This window comes from Amphiura filiformis, chromosome 20, assembly GCF_039555335.1.
Source record: "Amphiura filiformis chromosome 20, Afil_fr2py, whole genome shotgun sequence".
NCBI classification, from domain to species: Eukaryota; Metazoa; Echinodermata; class Ophiuroidea; order Amphilepidida; family Amphiuridae; genus Amphiura; species Amphiura filiformis.
Genome location: NC_092647.1, coordinates 34243293 through 34263241, shown reverse-complemented (window position 1 = coordinate 34263241; position 19949 = coordinate 34243293). Strand labels below are relative to the sequence as shown.

The 19949-nt window shown below is 37.5% G+C and overlaps 1 protein-coding gene across 1 annotated transcript in view; it reads left to right on the top strand.

Moving 5' to 3' along the window:
- Positions 1-19949, top strand: part of LOC140142688 (dynein axonemal heavy chain 6-like) — a 115595-nt gene that overhangs the window by 12704 nt on the left and 82942 nt on the right. The window contains 14 exon segments of the mRNA XM_072164689.1: positions 386-520; positions 4983-5112; positions 5683-5821; positions 6591-6780; positions 7940-8196; positions 8942-9050; positions 9993-10113; positions 10475-10626; positions 11925-12077; positions 12839-13090; positions 13403-13531; positions 14625-14738; positions 16339-16482; positions 18727-18936. Of these exon segments, the coding sequence (XP_072020790.1) occupies positions 386-520; positions 4983-5112; positions 5683-5821; positions 6591-6780; positions 7940-8196; positions 8942-9050; positions 9993-10113; positions 10475-10626; positions 11925-12077; positions 12839-13090; positions 13403-13531; positions 14625-14738; positions 16339-16482; positions 18727-18936 (2235 nt within the window).

The window sequence follows — 19949 nt, the reverse complement described above, 5'->3', positions numbered from 1 at the left end:
GACAGCCGCCTTAACATGTCCAGAAGTGCAATTTGTAGCACGCCTATTATTTGCAAAACTCAACCCCTGCTTATCAACACTGTGCAACACTCTTGCACTCCCAAATGTATTCATTTTTTGAGCATTGCATAGTTAAAGCATCATACTCTTGTCGGAAAACATTACTTTCAAATGCATCCCAGAATTGAATATAGAAAAAGTTAGATCTTGTTTACAATATGTATAGTTTCAATAAATGATAATTTTCCATATTCATAATTTTGATTATTCGATGCATTACATGTGTAAAACTAATGCTCTAAAATTGTTGACTGTGAATGAGAGATAGAAGTTTAACCAAAAATAAGACTTTGTATTATTATCTATTATTGCTTCTTATCTGTAGTCCTTGAGACCAGCTTTGCTGAATGTAAGGGAGATGTGCTACCGTATCAGTGATATGGGTCTTTGTAAAGTGGAGAAAGGACGTACCTACGCATTGGATGCATTCACACAGGCACAGTTTCATCAACTCAATGAGGTAAGTCATTCCATTGAATGTAAGGAGTATAGTGCTACCGTATCAGTGATATGGGTCTTTGTAAAGTGGAGAAAGGACGTACCTACGCATTGGATGCATTCACACAGGCACAGTTTCATCAACTCAATGAGGTGAGTCATTCCATTGAATGTAAGGGAGATGTGCTACCGTATCAGTGATATGGGTCTTTGTAAAGTGGAGAAAGGACGTACCTACGCACTGGATGCATTCACACAGGCACAGTTTCATCAACTCAATGAGGTAAGTCATTCCATTGAATGTAAGGGAGATGTGCTACCGTATCAGTGATATGGGTCTTTGTAAAGTGGAGAAAGGACGTACCTACGCATTGGATGCATTCACACAGGCACAGTTTCATCAACTCAATGAGGTGAGTCATTCCATTGAATGTAAGGGAGATGTGCTACCGTATCAGTGATATGGGTCTGTGTAAAGTGGAGAAAGGACGTACCTACGCATTGGATGCATTCACACAGGCACAGTTTCATCAACTCAATGAGGTAAGTCATTCCATTGAATGTAAGGGAGATGTGCTACCGTATCAGTGATATGGGTCTGTGTAAAGTGGAGAAAGGACGTTACCTCGCATTGGATGCATTCACACAGGCACAGTTTCATCAACTCAATGAGGTGAGTCATTCCATTGAATGTAAGGGAGATGTGTTACCGTATCAGTGATATGGGTCTTTGTAAAGTGGAGAAAGGACGTACCTACGCATTGGATGCATTCACACAGGCACAGTTTCATCAACTCAATGAGGTGAGTCATTCCATTGAATGTAAGGGAGATGTGTTACCGTATCAGTGATATGGGTCTGTGTAAAGTGGAGAAAGGACGTACCTACGCATTGGATGCATTCACACAGGCACAGTTTCATCAACTCAATGAGGTAAGTCATTCCATTGAATGTAAGGGAGATGTGCTACCGTATCAGTGATATGGGTCTGTGTAAAGTGGAGAAAGGACGTACCTACGCATTGGATGCATTCACACAGGCACAGTTTCATCAACTCAATGAGGTAAGTCATTCCATTGAATGTAAGGGAGATGTGCTACCGTATCAGTGATATGGGTCTGTGTAAAGTGGAGAAAGGACGTACCTACGCATTGGATGCATTCACACAGGCACAGTTTCATCAACTCAATGAGGTGAGTCATTCCATTGAATGTAAGGAGATGTGTTACCGTATCAGTGATATGGGTCTGTGTAAAGTGGAGAAAGGACGTACCTACGCATTGGATGCATTCACACAGGCACAGTTTCATCAACTCAATGAGGTGAGTCATTCCATTGAATGTAAGGGAGATGTGTTACCGTATCAGTGATATGGGTCTGTGTAAAGTGGAGAAAGGACGTACCTCGCATTGGATGCATTCACACAGGCACAGTTTCATCAACTCAATGAGGTAAGTCATTCCATTGAATGTAAGGGAGATGTGCTACCGTATCAGTGATATGGGTCTGTGTAAAGTGGAGAAAGGACGTACCTACGCATTGGATGCATTCACACAGGCACAGTTTCATCAACTCAATGAGGTGAGTCATTCCATTGAATGTAAGGGAGATGTGTTACCGTATCAGTGATATGGGTCTGTGTAAAGTGGAGAAAGGACGTACCTACGCATTGGATGCATTCACACAGGCACAGTTTCATCAACTCAATGAGGTGAGTCATTCCATTGAATGTAAGGGAGATGTGTTACCGTATCAGTGATATGGGTCTGTGTAAAGTGGAGAAAGGACGTACCTACGCATTGGATGCATTCACACAGGCACAGTTTCATCAACTCAATGAGGTGAGTCATTCCATTGAATGTAAGGGAGATGTGTTACCGTATCAGTGATATGGGTCTGTGTAAAGTGGAGAAAGGACGTACCTACGCATTGGATGCATTCACACAGGCACAGTTTCATCAACTCAATGAGGTGAGTCATTCCATTGAATGTAAGGGAGATGTGTTACCGTATCAGTGATATGGGTCTGTGTAAAGTGGAGAAAGGACGTACCTACGCATTGGATGCATTCACACAGGCACAGTTTCATCAACTCAATGAGGTGAGTCATTCCATTGAATGTAAGGGAGATGTGTTACCGTATCAGTGATATGGGTCTGTGTAAAGTGGCGAAAGGACGTACCTACGCATTGGATGCATTCACACAGGCACAGTTTCATCAACTCAATGAGGTGAGTCATTCCATTGAATGTAAGGGAGATGTGCTACCGTATCAGTGATATGGGTCTGTGTAAAGTGGAGAAAGGACGTACCTACGCATTGGATGCATTCACACAGGCACAGTTTCATCAACTCAATGAGGTGAGTCATTCCATTGAATGTAAGGGAGATGTGCTACCGTATCAGTGATATGGGTCTGTGTAAAGTGGAGAAAGGACGTACCTACGGATTGGATGCATTCACACAGGCACAGTTTCATCAACTCAATGAGGTGAGTCATTCCATTGAATGTAAGGGAGATGTGCTACCGTATCAGTGATATGGGTCTGTGTAAAGTGGAGAAAGGATGTACCTACGCATTGGATGCATTCACACAGGCACAGTTTCATCAACTCAATGAGGTGAGTCATTCCATTGAATGTAAGGGAGATGTGCTACCGTATCAGTGATATGGGTCTGTGTAAAGTGGAGAAAGGACGTTCCTACGCACTGGATGCATTCACACAGGCACAGTTTCATCAACTCAATGAGGTGAGTCATTCCATTGAATGTAAGGGAGATGTGCTACCGTATCAGTGATATGGGTCTTTGTAAAGTGGAGAAAGGACGTACCTACGCACTGGATGCATTCACACAGGCACAGTTTCATCAACTCAATGAGGTGAGTCATTCCATTGAATGTAAGGGAGATGTGCTACCGTATCAGTGATATGGGTCTTTGTAAAGTGGAGAAAGGACGTACCTACGCACTGGATGCATTCACACAGGCACAGTTTCATCAACTCAATGAGGTGAGTCATTCCATTGAATGTAAGGGAGATGTGTTACCGTATCAGTGATATGGGTCTTTGTAAAGTGGAGTAAGGACGTACCTACGCATTCGATGCATTCACACAGGCACAGTTTCATCAACTCAATGAGGTGAGTCATTCCATTGAATGTAAGGGAGATGTGCTACCGTATCAGTGATATGGGTCTTTGTAAAGTGGAGAAAGGACGTACCTACGCACTGGATGCATTCACACAGGCACAGTTTCATCAACTCAATGAGGTGAGTCATTCCATTGAATGTAAGGGAGATGTGTTACCGTATCAGTGATATGGGTCTTTGTAAAGTGGAGAAAGGACGTACCTACGCACTGGATGCATTCACACAGGCACAGTTTCATCAACTCAATGAGGTAAGTCATTTCATCTTATCTATACTTTGTTTTAACTTGAGCTTGGAAGTGACATCAGCGCTTTGCACTGCAAGGTTGCTGACATGCAGCTCTTGTATACATGTGTATACGCTCTGTAGTTAGGTAGCACCCAACATTTGCTACCAAACGTGATATAAAACAAATATTACTCCATTCCAAACCTTACGTTGGTGTTCACTTGATGGTAGACATAAGAGAGTTCATAGGTTGCAAATTCTACTGTCAAAAATATAAATTGTAATTTTTATGTCACAAAGAGTTATGATGCATCATAACTTTCAACACTTCCAACACATTATAACTCTTATGTTTTAGTTATAGTTACAATAGACTTACGAGCGTACAATGGGATAAAGGGCTTACAATACTTTGTCAATGTTAATGAAGTTCACCCTAAGTTTAGTTGAACTTTGTTTCCTAAAATCAACTTTTTTTCGAACAAGCTTCAAAAGAGGGGTAAAAGGTTGAATACTGCTGTGAATCCCTACCAATTTGTCTGTTTTGTAATAAACACTGTGATGTGTCTTGTTTATTTTAATAATTTGGGCTGATTTTAAAGTCATAAAATCTAATGTCATGTATTGCCAAAACAAATGATTGTGATAAATTTGGTTCTGACATATTTTGTAACAAAACAGAAAAATAATCAGGTTTTCTGAAATAAAAAGAAAGAATTATAGCTGTAGAAATTTTGAAAGATAAATTTCATCAAAATAAGAAGATAATTCTGCATAACATATCTAAAAATGACTATATTTTCAGTTACTTTTTGTTAAATTCAGCTGTATATAAAAGGTGTATGTTTACATCATACTAACCATGTTTTGATCCTGTATGTTCATGGTCAGATAGTCAAAACTTCAAATTTGTACAGAATACATTCACAAGTTTTAGTAAAACATAATTTCCAACACTAAAATTGTTAATATTGTACCAATTTTTTTACAATTTTTATGCAAAGTTGGCACTATAATAGACGTGATAAAAATTTTGTGAGAAGCCGCTTCATATGCGAATTTGGTGGTATGCACCCTTAAGTATATTCATGTTCAATTTATGCAGGTGGCTGGTCGTTTAGCTGAATTCCGAGAGTTAGTGAAGGAGGTGGTACGTAGTGCTTGCCGTACAGCTTTACTAGAGGCTGGGTTTACTCCAGATGATTACTTCACAGATACTGACACACCTGCTGGAGGTATGCAAATAATTGGTTAAAATATAGGTATAATATCCTTGTTAAAAATGAGTTATATCAATAACATGCTTGTTTCAAACTGCATTGGGCTATTCCATTTGAAATCCATACACCTATGGAAGACATAACCTGACTCTCCTACACAGGGAGTGTGAATTTCAAATGGAGTTTCCTGAATGGGAATTCCACTTGAAATCTACACCCCCTGTTTTGAAAATTAAGGCCACATCTTCCATAGGGGTGTTTCATGAATGTCACCTGGAATAGTCCACTCAATCAGGAAACTGCATCAATCACTGTTGAGTAAATTTGTTAAATAATCCAAAGTTTGCTTTTGAAGAGATTTATCAGGAATTCAGAAATCAGGTAAAATTCCAATAAAAAGTGTTCCTGTTTGCAATTGTTTTGCTTTCTTTGATTGTAGATGGTAAGGAAACTTAGTAGTACATGTAGGTGATATTATACCACTGTTGAACTTGTACAAAACTTGATGGAAAAATAAGATGTGAATAATTTTCATCCCACATGAGCACAGTTTTGCATTTATGATTTATTGTTGTCCCTACACAGAGGATGGACCACCAGGTACAGCAGCCTCCAGTTATCTGATGCAGAGTACCTTTGATATGGATATCTATGGTGATGCTCCAGACAAGATGACATACACAGAACAAGCTAACAAAAGGAGTCATTGTAGAAGACTTACATGGTTAGTGTAAAATCCTTGTTGATGTTGAAATGTCTGCAATATTTGAATGATGACTCTTACTTATTATCTCATGTTGTTTAATTTAGGCATACTTTTGTGTTCTCTATTTAACCTTGTGTAAAATTAAATCCGTACTGAGGTCTGCTCTTTTGGAGCTGTTTTGAAGCCCTATGTTAGAAATACTTAAAATGACATTATGATGTAAACATGCCAAAATGGCAATTGTTTACAGTTGAAATGCATACCCCTCTTCTAATTTTCCACACAGGGAGTGTAAATTTTTATATGGGGTTGCCTGAAAGGGTGACTCCATTTGAAATCAACACTCCCTGTGTGGGAGATTAAGGTCATGTCTTCCATACGGGGTGTATGGATTTCTACTGGAATAGCCCATTGGCAACAGAAGCTGAGGATCATGTAAAAATAACGGGATCAAGATGAAAGTATCCGATAAACACTCATATTTGAGAGTGTCTTTTTGAAACATTCCTTCTGATATGTTATAAATATACTGTCCAGTAGCCACAAACAAATCTTTCATGAAGTAATCTATATTATATGGTCTTTTGTAGTCCCTTATAATCCTGTACTGATGTTTTTGAACATGATTAAATAAATATGTATAAACTGAAAAATTGTATACACTGCAAATATGAATGCATAACAATGTTTTTTATAGAATGTAAATAAAGTTTAATCTAATTTACTCTGATCTAATGTAATGTAATGGAATGTAATCTAATCTAATCTAATCCCTTGTTATCAACAGCTTTATCCGTTTGGCCGACTACTTAATCGTGAACACCATGCATGTATTAGCCGTCAATTCAGTGACATCCTTGCTGAATTACCTGAAGGAACAGTTACAGAATACCCCTACTCCAGCACAGATACAAGCTCTTAATGAAGCCATACCGGAGCCTGAAGATAATGATGATGATGATGATGACGATGACAAGGTAAGACACGTTTAATGTAGAAGCACATTGATTCAAAGCCTATAGGTGACCCCGGCCATCCGGGTACATGACGCTACAGTGCCTACACTTACGCTTTTCAACCCACAATAGACCATGGAGCTGTGCGACTAGTTGAAGACTTGTAGCAGAGGCTGATTCAGTCTGTTTACATTTTTTTTTTACTCGAATCAAGCTAATTTCTGGGCCAATTTTGGTAAAATAAAGGTTAAATACTTGGCGAAAATTGCATTTTATGTGAAGCTGAACACATGAACATGTAGAGGAGTGTCTTTATTTTTTTTGTTGGCTGGAGGCCCCATGTCGAGAAGTTATAGAAATGGTAGTATTTTGGCCAACTTAAAAAGGGACAAACCACAGAAAACTACAAATTTGATCCAAATTGAGATTTTTGCATTTTTTGGAACAAGCATAGGTGTGCTACTGATGTGGACAATTGGCAAATGTGAAAGCAGTCAGATTAAGACAAGATTGGACATAAAAATAAAGATGAATAAAAGTATGTCTGCACTTTTTATCGCACAACAAGACACTATAATTTGGTTCATCTCAAGTTTGGTAGTGACGTATGTGCGTAGTTTGCGCGCCTCAGTATCGAATCGCGTGCGTAAGGTTAAACGCGCTGAGTGTACGCGTACAGAGGCGACTTATTGGCATGCTTGCGGCGGAACCGCGAAAAAGCATTGACGTCACTACCAAACTTGAGGTGAACCAAATTATAGCAGTGTGCTCAACACATGACACAGTGTATTCAATGCATCACCTCTCCAACAGGGTCGTACTCTTGTTTCACAGTGCGATAATCAATCTTGATTCTCGCTGAATAATTTTGTGGGAATCATTTGATTCTTGCATATCAACTTCTGTGTAAACTATCAAAGTTTTCAAGAATCAACTTTGATTCACACAAATCTTTTTACGAGAATCTTTGCATGAAACGATTTTCGGATTCGCGCCGACCCTGTAATTGAAGGTCACATGTTTCAAATTTGGTGCCTTCAGAAAGATAGTGATATGAGGAGTATGAAATAAATTAACTTTCTCATGGCATACATGCTTATCAAAGACACACGCACCCTATTTAATTAAGTAATATATACAAAATTGTTGTCAAAATTTCTTCCTCTGTAATATTTTGCAGGCACCTAGTGCTGGTGCAAACACAGCTGCACCGTCAGTTGCAGGTACCAATGCAGGTGGTGCCATCCAAGAAGAACCAGAATCAATTCTGCCACCGCTGTACCTCACAGAGTTTGTGTTGGAGCCAAATCAGATATCATTTACTCCAGAGGTAGACGACTACCAGGAAGGCATCATGGAAGTCATCAAAGAATTCCAGGAATGTGTGCTAGGTGTTGAGAACCTGGTTCCTGATATGTACTTTGATGCATTTACAAGGTAATGTTAAAGCAATTGGAGGTCTTGGGTACAATCTGGAGCTCTAAAAGGCTATCATAGTAAGAGAGCCACATTATTGAGGATGCTAGTTTTAAAAGGGGCCTGAGTGTTCTTTGAGATAAATGGCAAGGAAGGTTGTTGTTATGTCTATGTAGTTTCAATGCAATGAGGTGGTTTTGAGTATGCAGTTTCAATGCTCTATCACATTATTACACTATGAAACTTGCACAGAGGGTGTAGATAAACCACCTTGTAGCAGAAACTGACACTTTTCATGATTTTGTGACTTAACCCCTTTTAGAACTACCATCCTCATATCAATTGTTATCACTTTGGTTTAATTATGTACGGTTGGATTTTAAAATGAGTTATCCCCGTAATCCCTAAAATTGAGCATTTTTGCGTTTCTTTGCCCGCGGTTACAGTAGGAGCTGGATGTTCTCAAATATGCCAGTCTAGTTATGCTTGCCTTGTTTACTTGCAAGGTTGTGAGTAGCGTTGTTCACACAGCTTTTCGCAACAGAGGTAGCTCGTAAGTAGCATGCTATTTGTAAGAAATTATTGTTGGTAACTGACAAGTAAGTAGCTTAACAAGTTTGTTCACATGGGCACTAGCTACTAGCTTACCAAATTGCAGGCTTACCAACAACGATCGTCCAAACGTGCCTGTTGTTATGATAGTATTAGTCTGGTATGTGACTGCAGATTTTTCAAGTTTAAAATAATGCAATGTTTGTAATTTCAGACCAATTATCAATGGCAAATTCGAAGAAAAGACTGCTGGAGATGGACCAAGCCTGCCCTCAATGTTTGAAGATGATAAACACCTACAAGGGGTCATTGGGGGAATCAGGGTGAGTTGTGAATGGAAGAGAATAATTATAAAATGCCATATATCTAAGGGCTGTCTGGTGTATTTTTATGTAAATATTGCTATTTTATGTAGTATAATATTTTGCAAAGCCAATATTTTGAAACTGACCTGACATTTTGTATGTCATGGCTGACATACTTCTTCAGAGTGATTGGTATCCCATCATCCTCTTTGCTGGTGGTAACACAGCTCCACCCCTTGAGGCATGTTCTTGAGGAGAGGGCGGGTTAGTGTAGTGGTCTTCTCACTCGCTTCTTACCACTGTGGTCGAGGTTCAATTCCCCGCGGTGCCACGTGATCCATGCTCGTCCTCTCAGGTTTTTCTCCGGGTGCTCCGGTTTTCCTCCTGCAGCTAAAATCGGACATCTTCCCATATCCCTGTCCCGTCAAATCCGGATGGCATCCCTTGAATTTAGTAGCCTCTGAGCACTATTGGGTTTAGCCTGGCTTCGGCCGAATATTATAAATAAAATAATAAATAAAAAAATACACATGACTCAAATGGAGGACCCCGGCAGAAAGGAGGATGGGATATAATCTTGGACCCAGCATAGAAGATGATGGGATATAATCTTTTCCAAGGTCCGTTTTAAGCATTAACAATCATGTATACATAGGCACCGGAGTTTTGGGGGTCCATCACGATTTTGGTGGTCCATCGTGAATTTTGAGAATTTTGCCAAACACACTACTTTTCAATGTAAATTCACCAATATTTACTGTTTACGTGAGTCCAGACCAGCACAATATCCTCCCCGCCTATGTATACACATGCGATGTCAAGCGTGTGCATAGGACCTCATGCAAAATAATACGCACTGGACGATTAGTAATAGGTTACCACCCAGAGTTAATTACTTTTTGTGAATGTTAATTGAAAACTGACAAAAAAACTATGATGTCTTTTTCATTATTATTTCAGGATTCTCTGAACAAGGCATTTGATGCTGTCAACATGTATGCAGATACATTTGAACCATTCAGGGAATTCTATAGGGAGAATGAAAGCCTGGATCTAGAAGCTATCAAAGAACAGGATCATGGTGAGTTAAGGGCAGGCAAAGATTGTTTGGAAACAGTGTTGTTTTTCCTGTATGAAAATTGTTTCATTTATCTTTTATGTTTGAAAATTGTTCCTTTATTATTATTATTATTATTATTATTATTGTTTATTTGTATTTTATATATCTGTGTATGTATTTTAATACTTTTTGAAGGAAGGAAGAAAACGTAAACAGTTTGGAAATTACTAGTTTGTATTATATGATTTGAGACCTCAAATTTCTGATGCCAATATTTCTATTTTGATCAGGCTTGGTAAAGGGGGATGAAGCTGTCAATCAAGTTCACTCACCTTTAAGGTCCATGTTGTTTATCAATTATTCATGTTGTGATTTTTTTTAGATGTTGAATTCTTCTCCACGTCTCTAAGACGATACCACCATCAAAACTTACAGGCAGAAGCCATCAAGGAGAGATGCAGCATTGGAATGCTGCTGGTAGACTCATCTCAGATGAAGAATAAATTGATCCCATCACCATTGAGATGTCTTCATGTAAGTGTATTGGGCTGATCCATTTTAAGTCCACACTCCCCCTGTTGATGATTTTGGAAATTTCTTCCACAGAGGGAGTATGAATGTCAAATGTAATGAGCACTTTACCAACTCTATTTGAAACTCATCAGCCCTCTGTGGAAGATTCAGGGTGAATCTTTCTCAGAGGGTGTATATTTAAATGGAGCTGCCTAATGTGTTAATTCAATATTAAATTGATACTCCCCTGTAGCAGACTAAAATTTTTTGACTCAAACTTTTTGCAGATTTTGTTTACTCTTTAGGGTCATTTGCAACCTAAAACTAAAATATTTTGCAAAAAAACCCCAAAAATTAAAAAGAAAAAAAACACACACACGCAAAAAGTTTTAATGCCTTTTCATACACAATTTACAGCTTTACACACATTTTAAAAAATGTGTGTAAAAAAAATGCCGACCGACCTACCCTAACTTTTTTTTCTTACGCCAATCAAACAATGTTTTTAGGCCCTACCATGATCTGTCCTCCCACAAGTAAGGATTTTTATTTGCCCAATGTGGACTTTCATCTTGCTGATGCTAAGTCTATGTTAAACTAACTATTTTAGTGCATTGCTGAACATGTTCAGTAGGACTGTTATTGAACATGAATTTCTTCTTCATTTTTACTGCAGTTTGATTTTTTTTGGTACCGGGGTAACTATATATCATTTTCAGGGAAAGACTACCTTTCTGACCTTTTGGGCATTCCGCCTTTTCCTCCATAATTTGTTTATTTATTTCTTTTATGAAACTCGCCCTCGAATTAAGGATCTGAAGGGGCACGTTAATAATTGCCTTGGATTTTCACTGAAAAGGCAAGGCAGCATGGCAGTTTGTAATATTTCAAGAGGGCATCATGGCAATTGTTCAAAATTTGAGAAGGGCACCAAGGCAATTTCTCAAAAGCGAAGAAAACACACAAACAGTCTGATAGATGATTTTATAATGAAGGGGCAGGGCTGGGGCACTGATGGCAACATCATTAAAGGGCAGGGCAAGTGACTTCCGTCGGCAAAGGACATATTTTGAGGGCATTACGGCAGTGGGGATGGGCACCCACACCCACAGCATTATGCCGTGGGTGCCGTGGGTTAATTCGAGGGCTGAAAACTGATCGTAATAGGTTGGTTTATTTTCAAACTGATCGTCTTATCTTGACTGTTTTGCAGCACTCCTGCTTTATGGAAATGGTTTCTAATTATTGATTGATGTTATGAAGTTTTCAACAAAAAATCAAGCATTGCTTAATATGTATGTATGTTTGTTTCAATACAGGTGATAAACACCATGCTTCCTAAGCTAGCCAAGAAAGCCACAGATGCGCTGATAGCTGAATGCCAAGATGCACAGTACAAGCTAGAAGTGCTCCCAACATCCACACTGGAGTTTGTTGATAGCTTGACATTCTTAGATATTATCCAAGAGAGAGTAAGTAGAGCTTAGTATAGTTCACAAAGTGTAAATGAGCTATTCCATTCAAAATCCACACTCACCCTGCGGAAGATGTTGGAAATATCTTCCACAGAGGGAGTATGAATTTCAAATGGAATTAGCACATTAATTAATTCTATTTGAACCTCAAGCTCCTTCTGTGGAAGATTCAGGTTGAATCTTTCTCAGAGGGTGTATAAAGTTCAAATGGAGCTGCCTCATGTGCAAATTCCATTTAAAATTCATACTCCCTCTGTGTTAGATATTTCCAAAATCTTTCACAGGGGTAGTGTGGATTTTAAATGGAATGGCTCAGTAGCCGTAAAAGCTACAGATGCACTGATATATAAGATAAGATACTGTTATTTCCATCAAAATAATTTTAAACAACAAAACATAATTAAGAGTCTGAGAAATAATGCATCCCTTTTACAAATGAATGCAACAAAAATACATTAAACGCATACATAAAAAGAAAATCTGATATAGATAAAATATACTCGTATAGGGCTCATCTGTGTAAACATATAACATATGCAATCATATAATATGTCAAATGTTGTTGAAAATGTTGAATAGAGACAAATTTGTTTACAAAGATCCAACTTTAAAATGCATGATAATAATAAAAGTAATATAAATAAGAAGTCAGAATAAAATTGTTGGGATTCAGATGCTTTCATCAGGTTAAAATACATATAGTTCAATTCACACTTGATTGAATTAACACCTAAAACACACTATTGTTATTCTAACAGATTGATCCTCTAGAAGCAGAAGCCGGTATAGTCAAAGATATGTACCACCTCATCGAAAAGTACCATGTTCCATCCCCACCAGAGGACTTTGCCGTCTATCAAACTCTGTCGCCTTCTGTCACAGCTGTGCGTAACGCCATCGACAAGGCCGTGGGAGAACGTGATGCCAATATTGATAAATTCTGCAACCATTTGGACAAGGATATATCAGAATTAACCAAAGATGTGAGGAGTGTGAAGCAGGAGTCACAGGTACTGTATACACAGGCTTTCCTGATTTGATTGTCCACACACATGGGTACATTGTTTTGGGCTTGTTCATCTCCTTAACATTTTTCACTGCTGCACAGTTTTGTCACAGGGGAAAAGTCCAGTGATGGACATGTGTTTTCAGGCATTTTTTTTTATGATGTATTGTTTATCACACAAAAATAAAATGTTTTTGCTACCGATCGACCCTATTTTCGAGCAGCACCCGGGGAGCAGCATGCAACTCTAACCAAAGAATTAATGTTTCCACTGCCTTAAGTTATACATTTGTCTTTTTTCTTCTTTTTATAACAGAATCCTTTGATTTTGGATGTAAATGCAGACCAGGAGAAAGTGAAAGCTGTGCTGCTCAAACTAAGTAACAAGCTGGAGTCATTGCAGAAACAAGCCTTCCAGTTTAAGAACTTCCAGAAGAACTTTAAGGTAATTGATAATTATAGCTGTATGCATACTAGACTGAATGGGCTATTTTAGTTGAAATCCATGATACACTCACTATCACTCTGGAAGATTTGATAATCTCCCACACAGTTTTTAAATGGAGTAACCAATTCAGGTAAGCCTATTTGAAGTTCGCACTCCCTGTATGGGAGATTAAAATCCTGTCTTCCATAGGTGGTGCATGGAATTCATGCAAGAATGTGGCTCGTCGGATGTGTCTATTGATATAGAATGGCATGCACGCAGTTGGGCGCAATGCTTACGCTAGTTGTGCATTGCGGAATGTGTGACTAGCGCACGCATTCCAGGTGAATTTACACGAGCTTGATTTGGCACTTTATTGACGCGCCCAGTAACAAAAGCCGAATAATTTCTGCCTTATATAAGGGGAACAAACTATAGGTTTGGCAACAAACTATAAAGATCATAGCAGGTTAAATCTGGGCAACAGGCAAATAGACCAAAAGTTTGAGCTTGACTGAAGTTAATGACTCAGTGAATGTCTTTGACGAAGGTACTACAGGAGATGTTGTTGAGATAATATTAAAGGGTACATGCCACAAAATAGTTTTCCATAGACTTTACGTGCAAAATAGGGGTCACGTTTTAGGCTATAAGTTGAGTTACGTCTTACTTTGAAATATATATTTGATATCATCTTAATCAGAACAAAATTCTGCATAACATATCTGAAAATGACACCATATTTTAGGTCTACTTTTAGAGAAAAATAGCGCTATATAAAAAATGACCTGATTTTCCCCTGTTTACGTCCGACTGCTAACCGCGTTTTGACCTTGTGTGTTCATGCGCTCATCGTCGTAAACATCACTCAAATTTTCGCGTTTTCTGTTCAAATTAGTAGATATCACATTCACAAGTTCTAGCAAAACACAATTTGCAACACTAAAATTGTTAATATTGTACCGATTTTGCACATTTTTGATGCAATGTTGGGACTATAGTCGTGACAAACCTTTACCGGGAACCGCTTCACAGGCGGATTTAGTGGTATGAACCCTAAAATCAATATTATTGAGAATTAATGTTAATGTTCTTTATTTCTACTATTCAGGTTGAGGTGACCAAATATGAAGAATTAGAAGAAACACATGCCGAGTTGAAATTAAAGCAGTTGTTATGGGACTCTTTGGAAGAGTGGGATGAGATGGCAGGAAGCTGGACTGATGTGAGTAATATATACATTGACAGGACAACATAAGGACACATTTAATGGGGTACTACACCCCTGCCCAATTTTGTGCATATTTTTGCATTTTTCTCAAAAATTATAGAGCATTGGTGACAAGTAAGATATGTAGGCCTATATTATAGGGGCAAGGACTACAACTGCTACACTGGAAATTTTATTTCAGCACAGACAATGGTTGGGAGTTACAGTCAAAAATGAGGGAAAACCAATATTTGATCAATACATCGATAATTACTTGCCTTGAGTTGCTGAATTTTCAGTGCAGTAGTTGTAGTCATTGCCCCTATAATTTACATATCTTACTTGTAACCAATGCACTATAATTTTTGAGAAAAACACAAAAATAAGCAAAAAATTGGCTAGGGGTGTAGTACCCCCTTAAGGTTGCTTGATTTGAATTGGATATACCTTATGTTATACGTCTGCATGAGTCAGTTAACCGCAGTTAGTTGCTAATGGGTTCAATTTGAACATGCTACTACTCCCGATTCCAGAAAAAATACAGCACTTTTTTTGGAGGGATTTGAAACATATTATTCTTTTTTTGCCAAATGAAACATGGCTAAATCTTAATCCTTTATAAGTTCTAACTGGCAATAAAAGTCAAATTGTAAAAGTTTAAGGGGAAAAGGCCCAAAAACATGCAATTTTGCATGATTTCTTAGAAGTGCAGTCATGAAAGTCAAAATACTTGACACAAGCATTCAAAATAAATTTGGAGTAGCTACGAGTTTGCTCATTAATTTAATATTTTATATGCTAATTTTGATAATTTGATATTAGAAAGTATGTTTTCCAAAAATTAGAATGCATAACCTGAAATTAGTCTTGGTACAAGCCTTTGGTGTTGATTGTCACAGCATATGAAAACAGCCTAAAAGTGCATGTTTTTGGCCCTTATTTCCTAAAATTAGCCAACTATTCAAATTTTACTTTTATAACCAGTTATAACTAACTAGGATTAGGCTGTGTGAGCCTGTGTCTCCTTTGGCTGCACAGGATTATATGATAATATTTTTTTAATCCAAAAAATTAGTGCTGTATTTTTCTGGAATGGGGAGTAAGAGCTGGTCTCTACACCTTCTATAGAGCTTGTCTAATTTGTAGCATTAGGCCATTCCATTTGAATTTATACACCCTATGGAAGACATGACCTTAATCTTTTACACAGGGTGTGGAGATTTCAAATGGAGTCACACATTCAGGTAACCCCATTTGAAATTCACACTCCCTGTGTGGAAGATTCAGGTCATGTCTTCCATAGGATGTATGGATGTTAACCGGAATAGCCCATTATGCTGTCAAGTATCATCTTTTATTCAAAAAGCAAGCATGCAGGTATGGAGAAATGAAAGGTAAATCAACTGATAAGGTCACTGTGTTAATAATTTGCAACAAAAATAATAACATAATTAAACTTTGACCAGGATACAAATACATGTCAAAAGTTAAGATAATACATTATAAGGTTTCATTTTCATCTGGAAGAAAATGATACAGATACTTCATATAATGAACCACTGTAGTGCATATCTCATTTGATGGCCAATTCTTATAACAAACTTATATTTTTCAGTGCGAGTTTGAAGAGTTAGATCCAGAAGGTCTGTCTCAGAATGTGGCAAAGTATGGCAAGGCAGTGACTCAGCTGGAAAAAGGACTACCACCAAATCATGTTGTGCCTAAACTCAAGGAGAAAGTAGAGGATATGAGAGAAAAGGTGAGTTTTGGGGATGTTCTTTTAATAATAAAAATAAATGGTGGTATTTATACAGCGCCTTTCACATGTGCACATGTACCGCAACGCTTTACATTTATTCTGCTGTTGTTAGAATATGTCAGCTGCCATACTATGCCCAAGGCATGCTCATACCTTTGGGCGGCACTCAATGTACAATATTCATAACAGCTTCCCACTTCATCCCTGGGTAGAGAGAGGCAAGTAAGATAAAGTGCCTTGTCCAAGAGCACAACACGATGGCACCGCGGGGGCTCAAACTCGCAATCCACTGATTGCAAGGCAGAGCCTGTACCACTGTGCCACCATGCTCGGACCAATTTATAGTGTCACACATTTCGTTCAGTCACAATGGTTCATTATGTAAAGAAGAGGCTGTTTTAAAAGTTGTACCCGAGTTCATAGGATTCAACTTTCCTTAAACACATGAATAGGTCTGGCCTACTGCATTGTTTGAGAGCTCAAGAACTTCCATTATGTAAATATTAAAATTTATCCATGTGTGCTTGCTTATGTATATTTATGAATTTATGTATGGTGTCTACATCTGTTGTGGCCACACCACATCTCTGTTTTTCACAAGCAAAAAAAAAACCCCAACTCATACAAGTTCTAAACTAAACTTTTTTTATTTCAACAAGGAAATAGTGTTTCCTGCTTCTATTCATCACATAGGAGAAATCACTGCACTGGTAATCAGGCTTAAAAAAAAGTTGACTTGCCCTTATCGACCGACACAAGACTCTGAAAAAACATGGTCGCGGTGGAATTTGACTATAGGGAAATGTCATATTTTGGTTTATAATATTCAAAATATGTGTTTTATTTATGTTAAACTGCAGTATAAACGTATAAAATCATCAATTACTCGCAACTCAATTTCTGCAATTGGTTTGTTAATTTCAGCAGCGTTGGTTCGTTAATTTTAGCAGCGTAAACATATGCTGTAACTTTAACTCTAAAATTCTCTATGCAAAGTATTAGGTGTCACATCATATTTTACAGAAATTGCCAAAAATTAAAAAAAAAAAAACCCCAAAAAATATCGACCGACCATCCCAGGTGTTGGTACCTAAAAAGGGTAAGTCAACTATTTTTTAACCTCATTGCAAACATAAAACAAATACGTGGAAACTGAGGAAATGTGTGCGTCCAAATATTTTGTGGGATTTTGCATTTGTGGTACAGTGGTTGTGAAATTTATCGAAAAAAGCATGAAAATAAGAACCCTGAATATTGTCTATTTTACTGTTTGCAAATAATGATATGTAAATAATTGCATTTAAAGTCTCATTGCTATTGATTTGAGTTTCACACATTGTTGAATTAGTTTCAAATATTTTCATTCTTCACAAATATATAAATTTTCAACATTTTCCTCTGTAAACATTTTGATAAACAAAGCAGTCATGGACATGTAATATTTCCTGTTATTCACCCGATCTTTTTGTAATATACTTACCAGTTAGTGTAAACAAGTCAATTTTATCAGGAGGATATCAATTTGAATATCATGTGAGGTTTTAGGCTGCAAAATGATTCTTTTGTTTGTGCCTACTTTATGAAATTCAAATATGTGACCATCTGCCAAGAATGAGATGTAATGTGAGCAGAACTTGTTTTGTTCCATTGAACCTCTCATAATACAATAGAAAACAAAAGATTTCCCAATTCTTTTTCTGATATTTTACTACCTTGCAAGCAAGCAACTGGGACAAAAGGTTATTGCTGATAATGATTGATAGGCAAAAATGATGCATACTGGGAATGAAAAGGTCTCAAATTCGCTGTCACACGTGATGAATTGGATAGCTTTTGAGCCCTTTTCATTCCCAGCATGCACCATGCTTATGTAATGTTTTCATTGTAAAGCTAAATTTAGTGGTTTAAACCTTTGATTACAACACAAAAATGTGCGTATCTGGAATTATCAGTCGACACTTTAACTTTCATCAGCAGACCTTTGTGATCAAAGGTTTAAACCACTAAATTATGTTTACAACCAACACAGATGAACTTTCATTCTATTGTAAAGCTTATTTTGAGGAGACTTTGCTTGTCCAATATCTCTGAAAGAAAAAATGCCGACATTACAGCAAGTTTGTGGTGGATGGTCACATATAGGCCTATTATATGCAATTTTTCTGCTGCTGCTCGTTGGGACTCATGGAAATGAGACGTTTTTGTGTTTACTCACCACCTCCTTCATGCCTATCTCTTCCACAGCTTCCAGTGATCACCAACATGCGCAACCCATCCCTAAAGCAGCGGCATTGGGATGCCATAGAGAATATCTTGGAGTACAATTTCACCAAGGAAGAACCGATGACATTGGGTCTTCTGACCAGCCTGGATGCTTTTGCACACACAGAGGAAATTGAGGAGGTGTCTGGGCAAGCGTCTAGTGAAGCTGCTCTGGAAACTCTGCTTAAAAAGGTATTTATTTCGGAGTTGTTGCAGTCGAATATCTCCTTAAAGAACATTTAAAGCACTATCAGTGATTGTTGGGAACAATTTTCATAGAAATAGATCAGAAGGGAAGAATTAGTTCATAAAATTGTCATTAGGTATTTGTTCTTATGGTACATTCTTATTCAGTGGGTGTGGTCTAGTTTGTAGATTCAAAATCTGATTTGACAATTGCATGAATTCACATGTCGTCTATCAGGCTGTAGACAACCCTACATCATCATACATGATGAGTATTGATAATATCGAATATGCTTGTGGCATGTTGTAGACGTAGGCCTGGTGGGTAATACTCGCACGCGATCTCAGTACACACAACTGAAAACGTGAAGCTTCATTCATTTTAGAATAAAGGGAGTTTTAATGATGGTAACTTATTTTTGATAAGTAAAATTGTTTTTTTAAAAGAAATATTTAACTGCCTAAGAATTGAGAATAAATGACAGGAATATTTGTTCTTACTATAGATAGGTCCAATATTTTATTGTTGTGGATACCGGCACAACTATCATATTCTTTGATTCATATCAAAGTTTCAAGCAGTAGTCAATTTGACCAATCTAAGTAATTTAATATAAAACAATAATATTTATTTCTTATATAGCCCATTACATTCAAAATCTCAATGTGCTTTACAATATATTAAAAACACCAAAACTACAAAGATTAATTGCACAGATAAATTTCAACTATATCAAATAATATATAACCAATACCAAGATAAAAAAAAAACTCAGAACCAGCTGAGATGAGAATAGGTTAAAAGGTGAAGTGAATCCTTCAAGATCTGGAAAAAGACACTATATAAATCCGAAATTTACATTTTGTATGTGATGTGACTCACCTTTTAATGTTAAGACAAAAACCTGTGCATAAAAATGATGGATTATGGATATTACCTTTCTGTTTTGAGTGTGCAGGTGTAGTTAATTAAGAGGTTGCAATTTCTTACACATTGGTGGTTACACCTGTTCACCTAT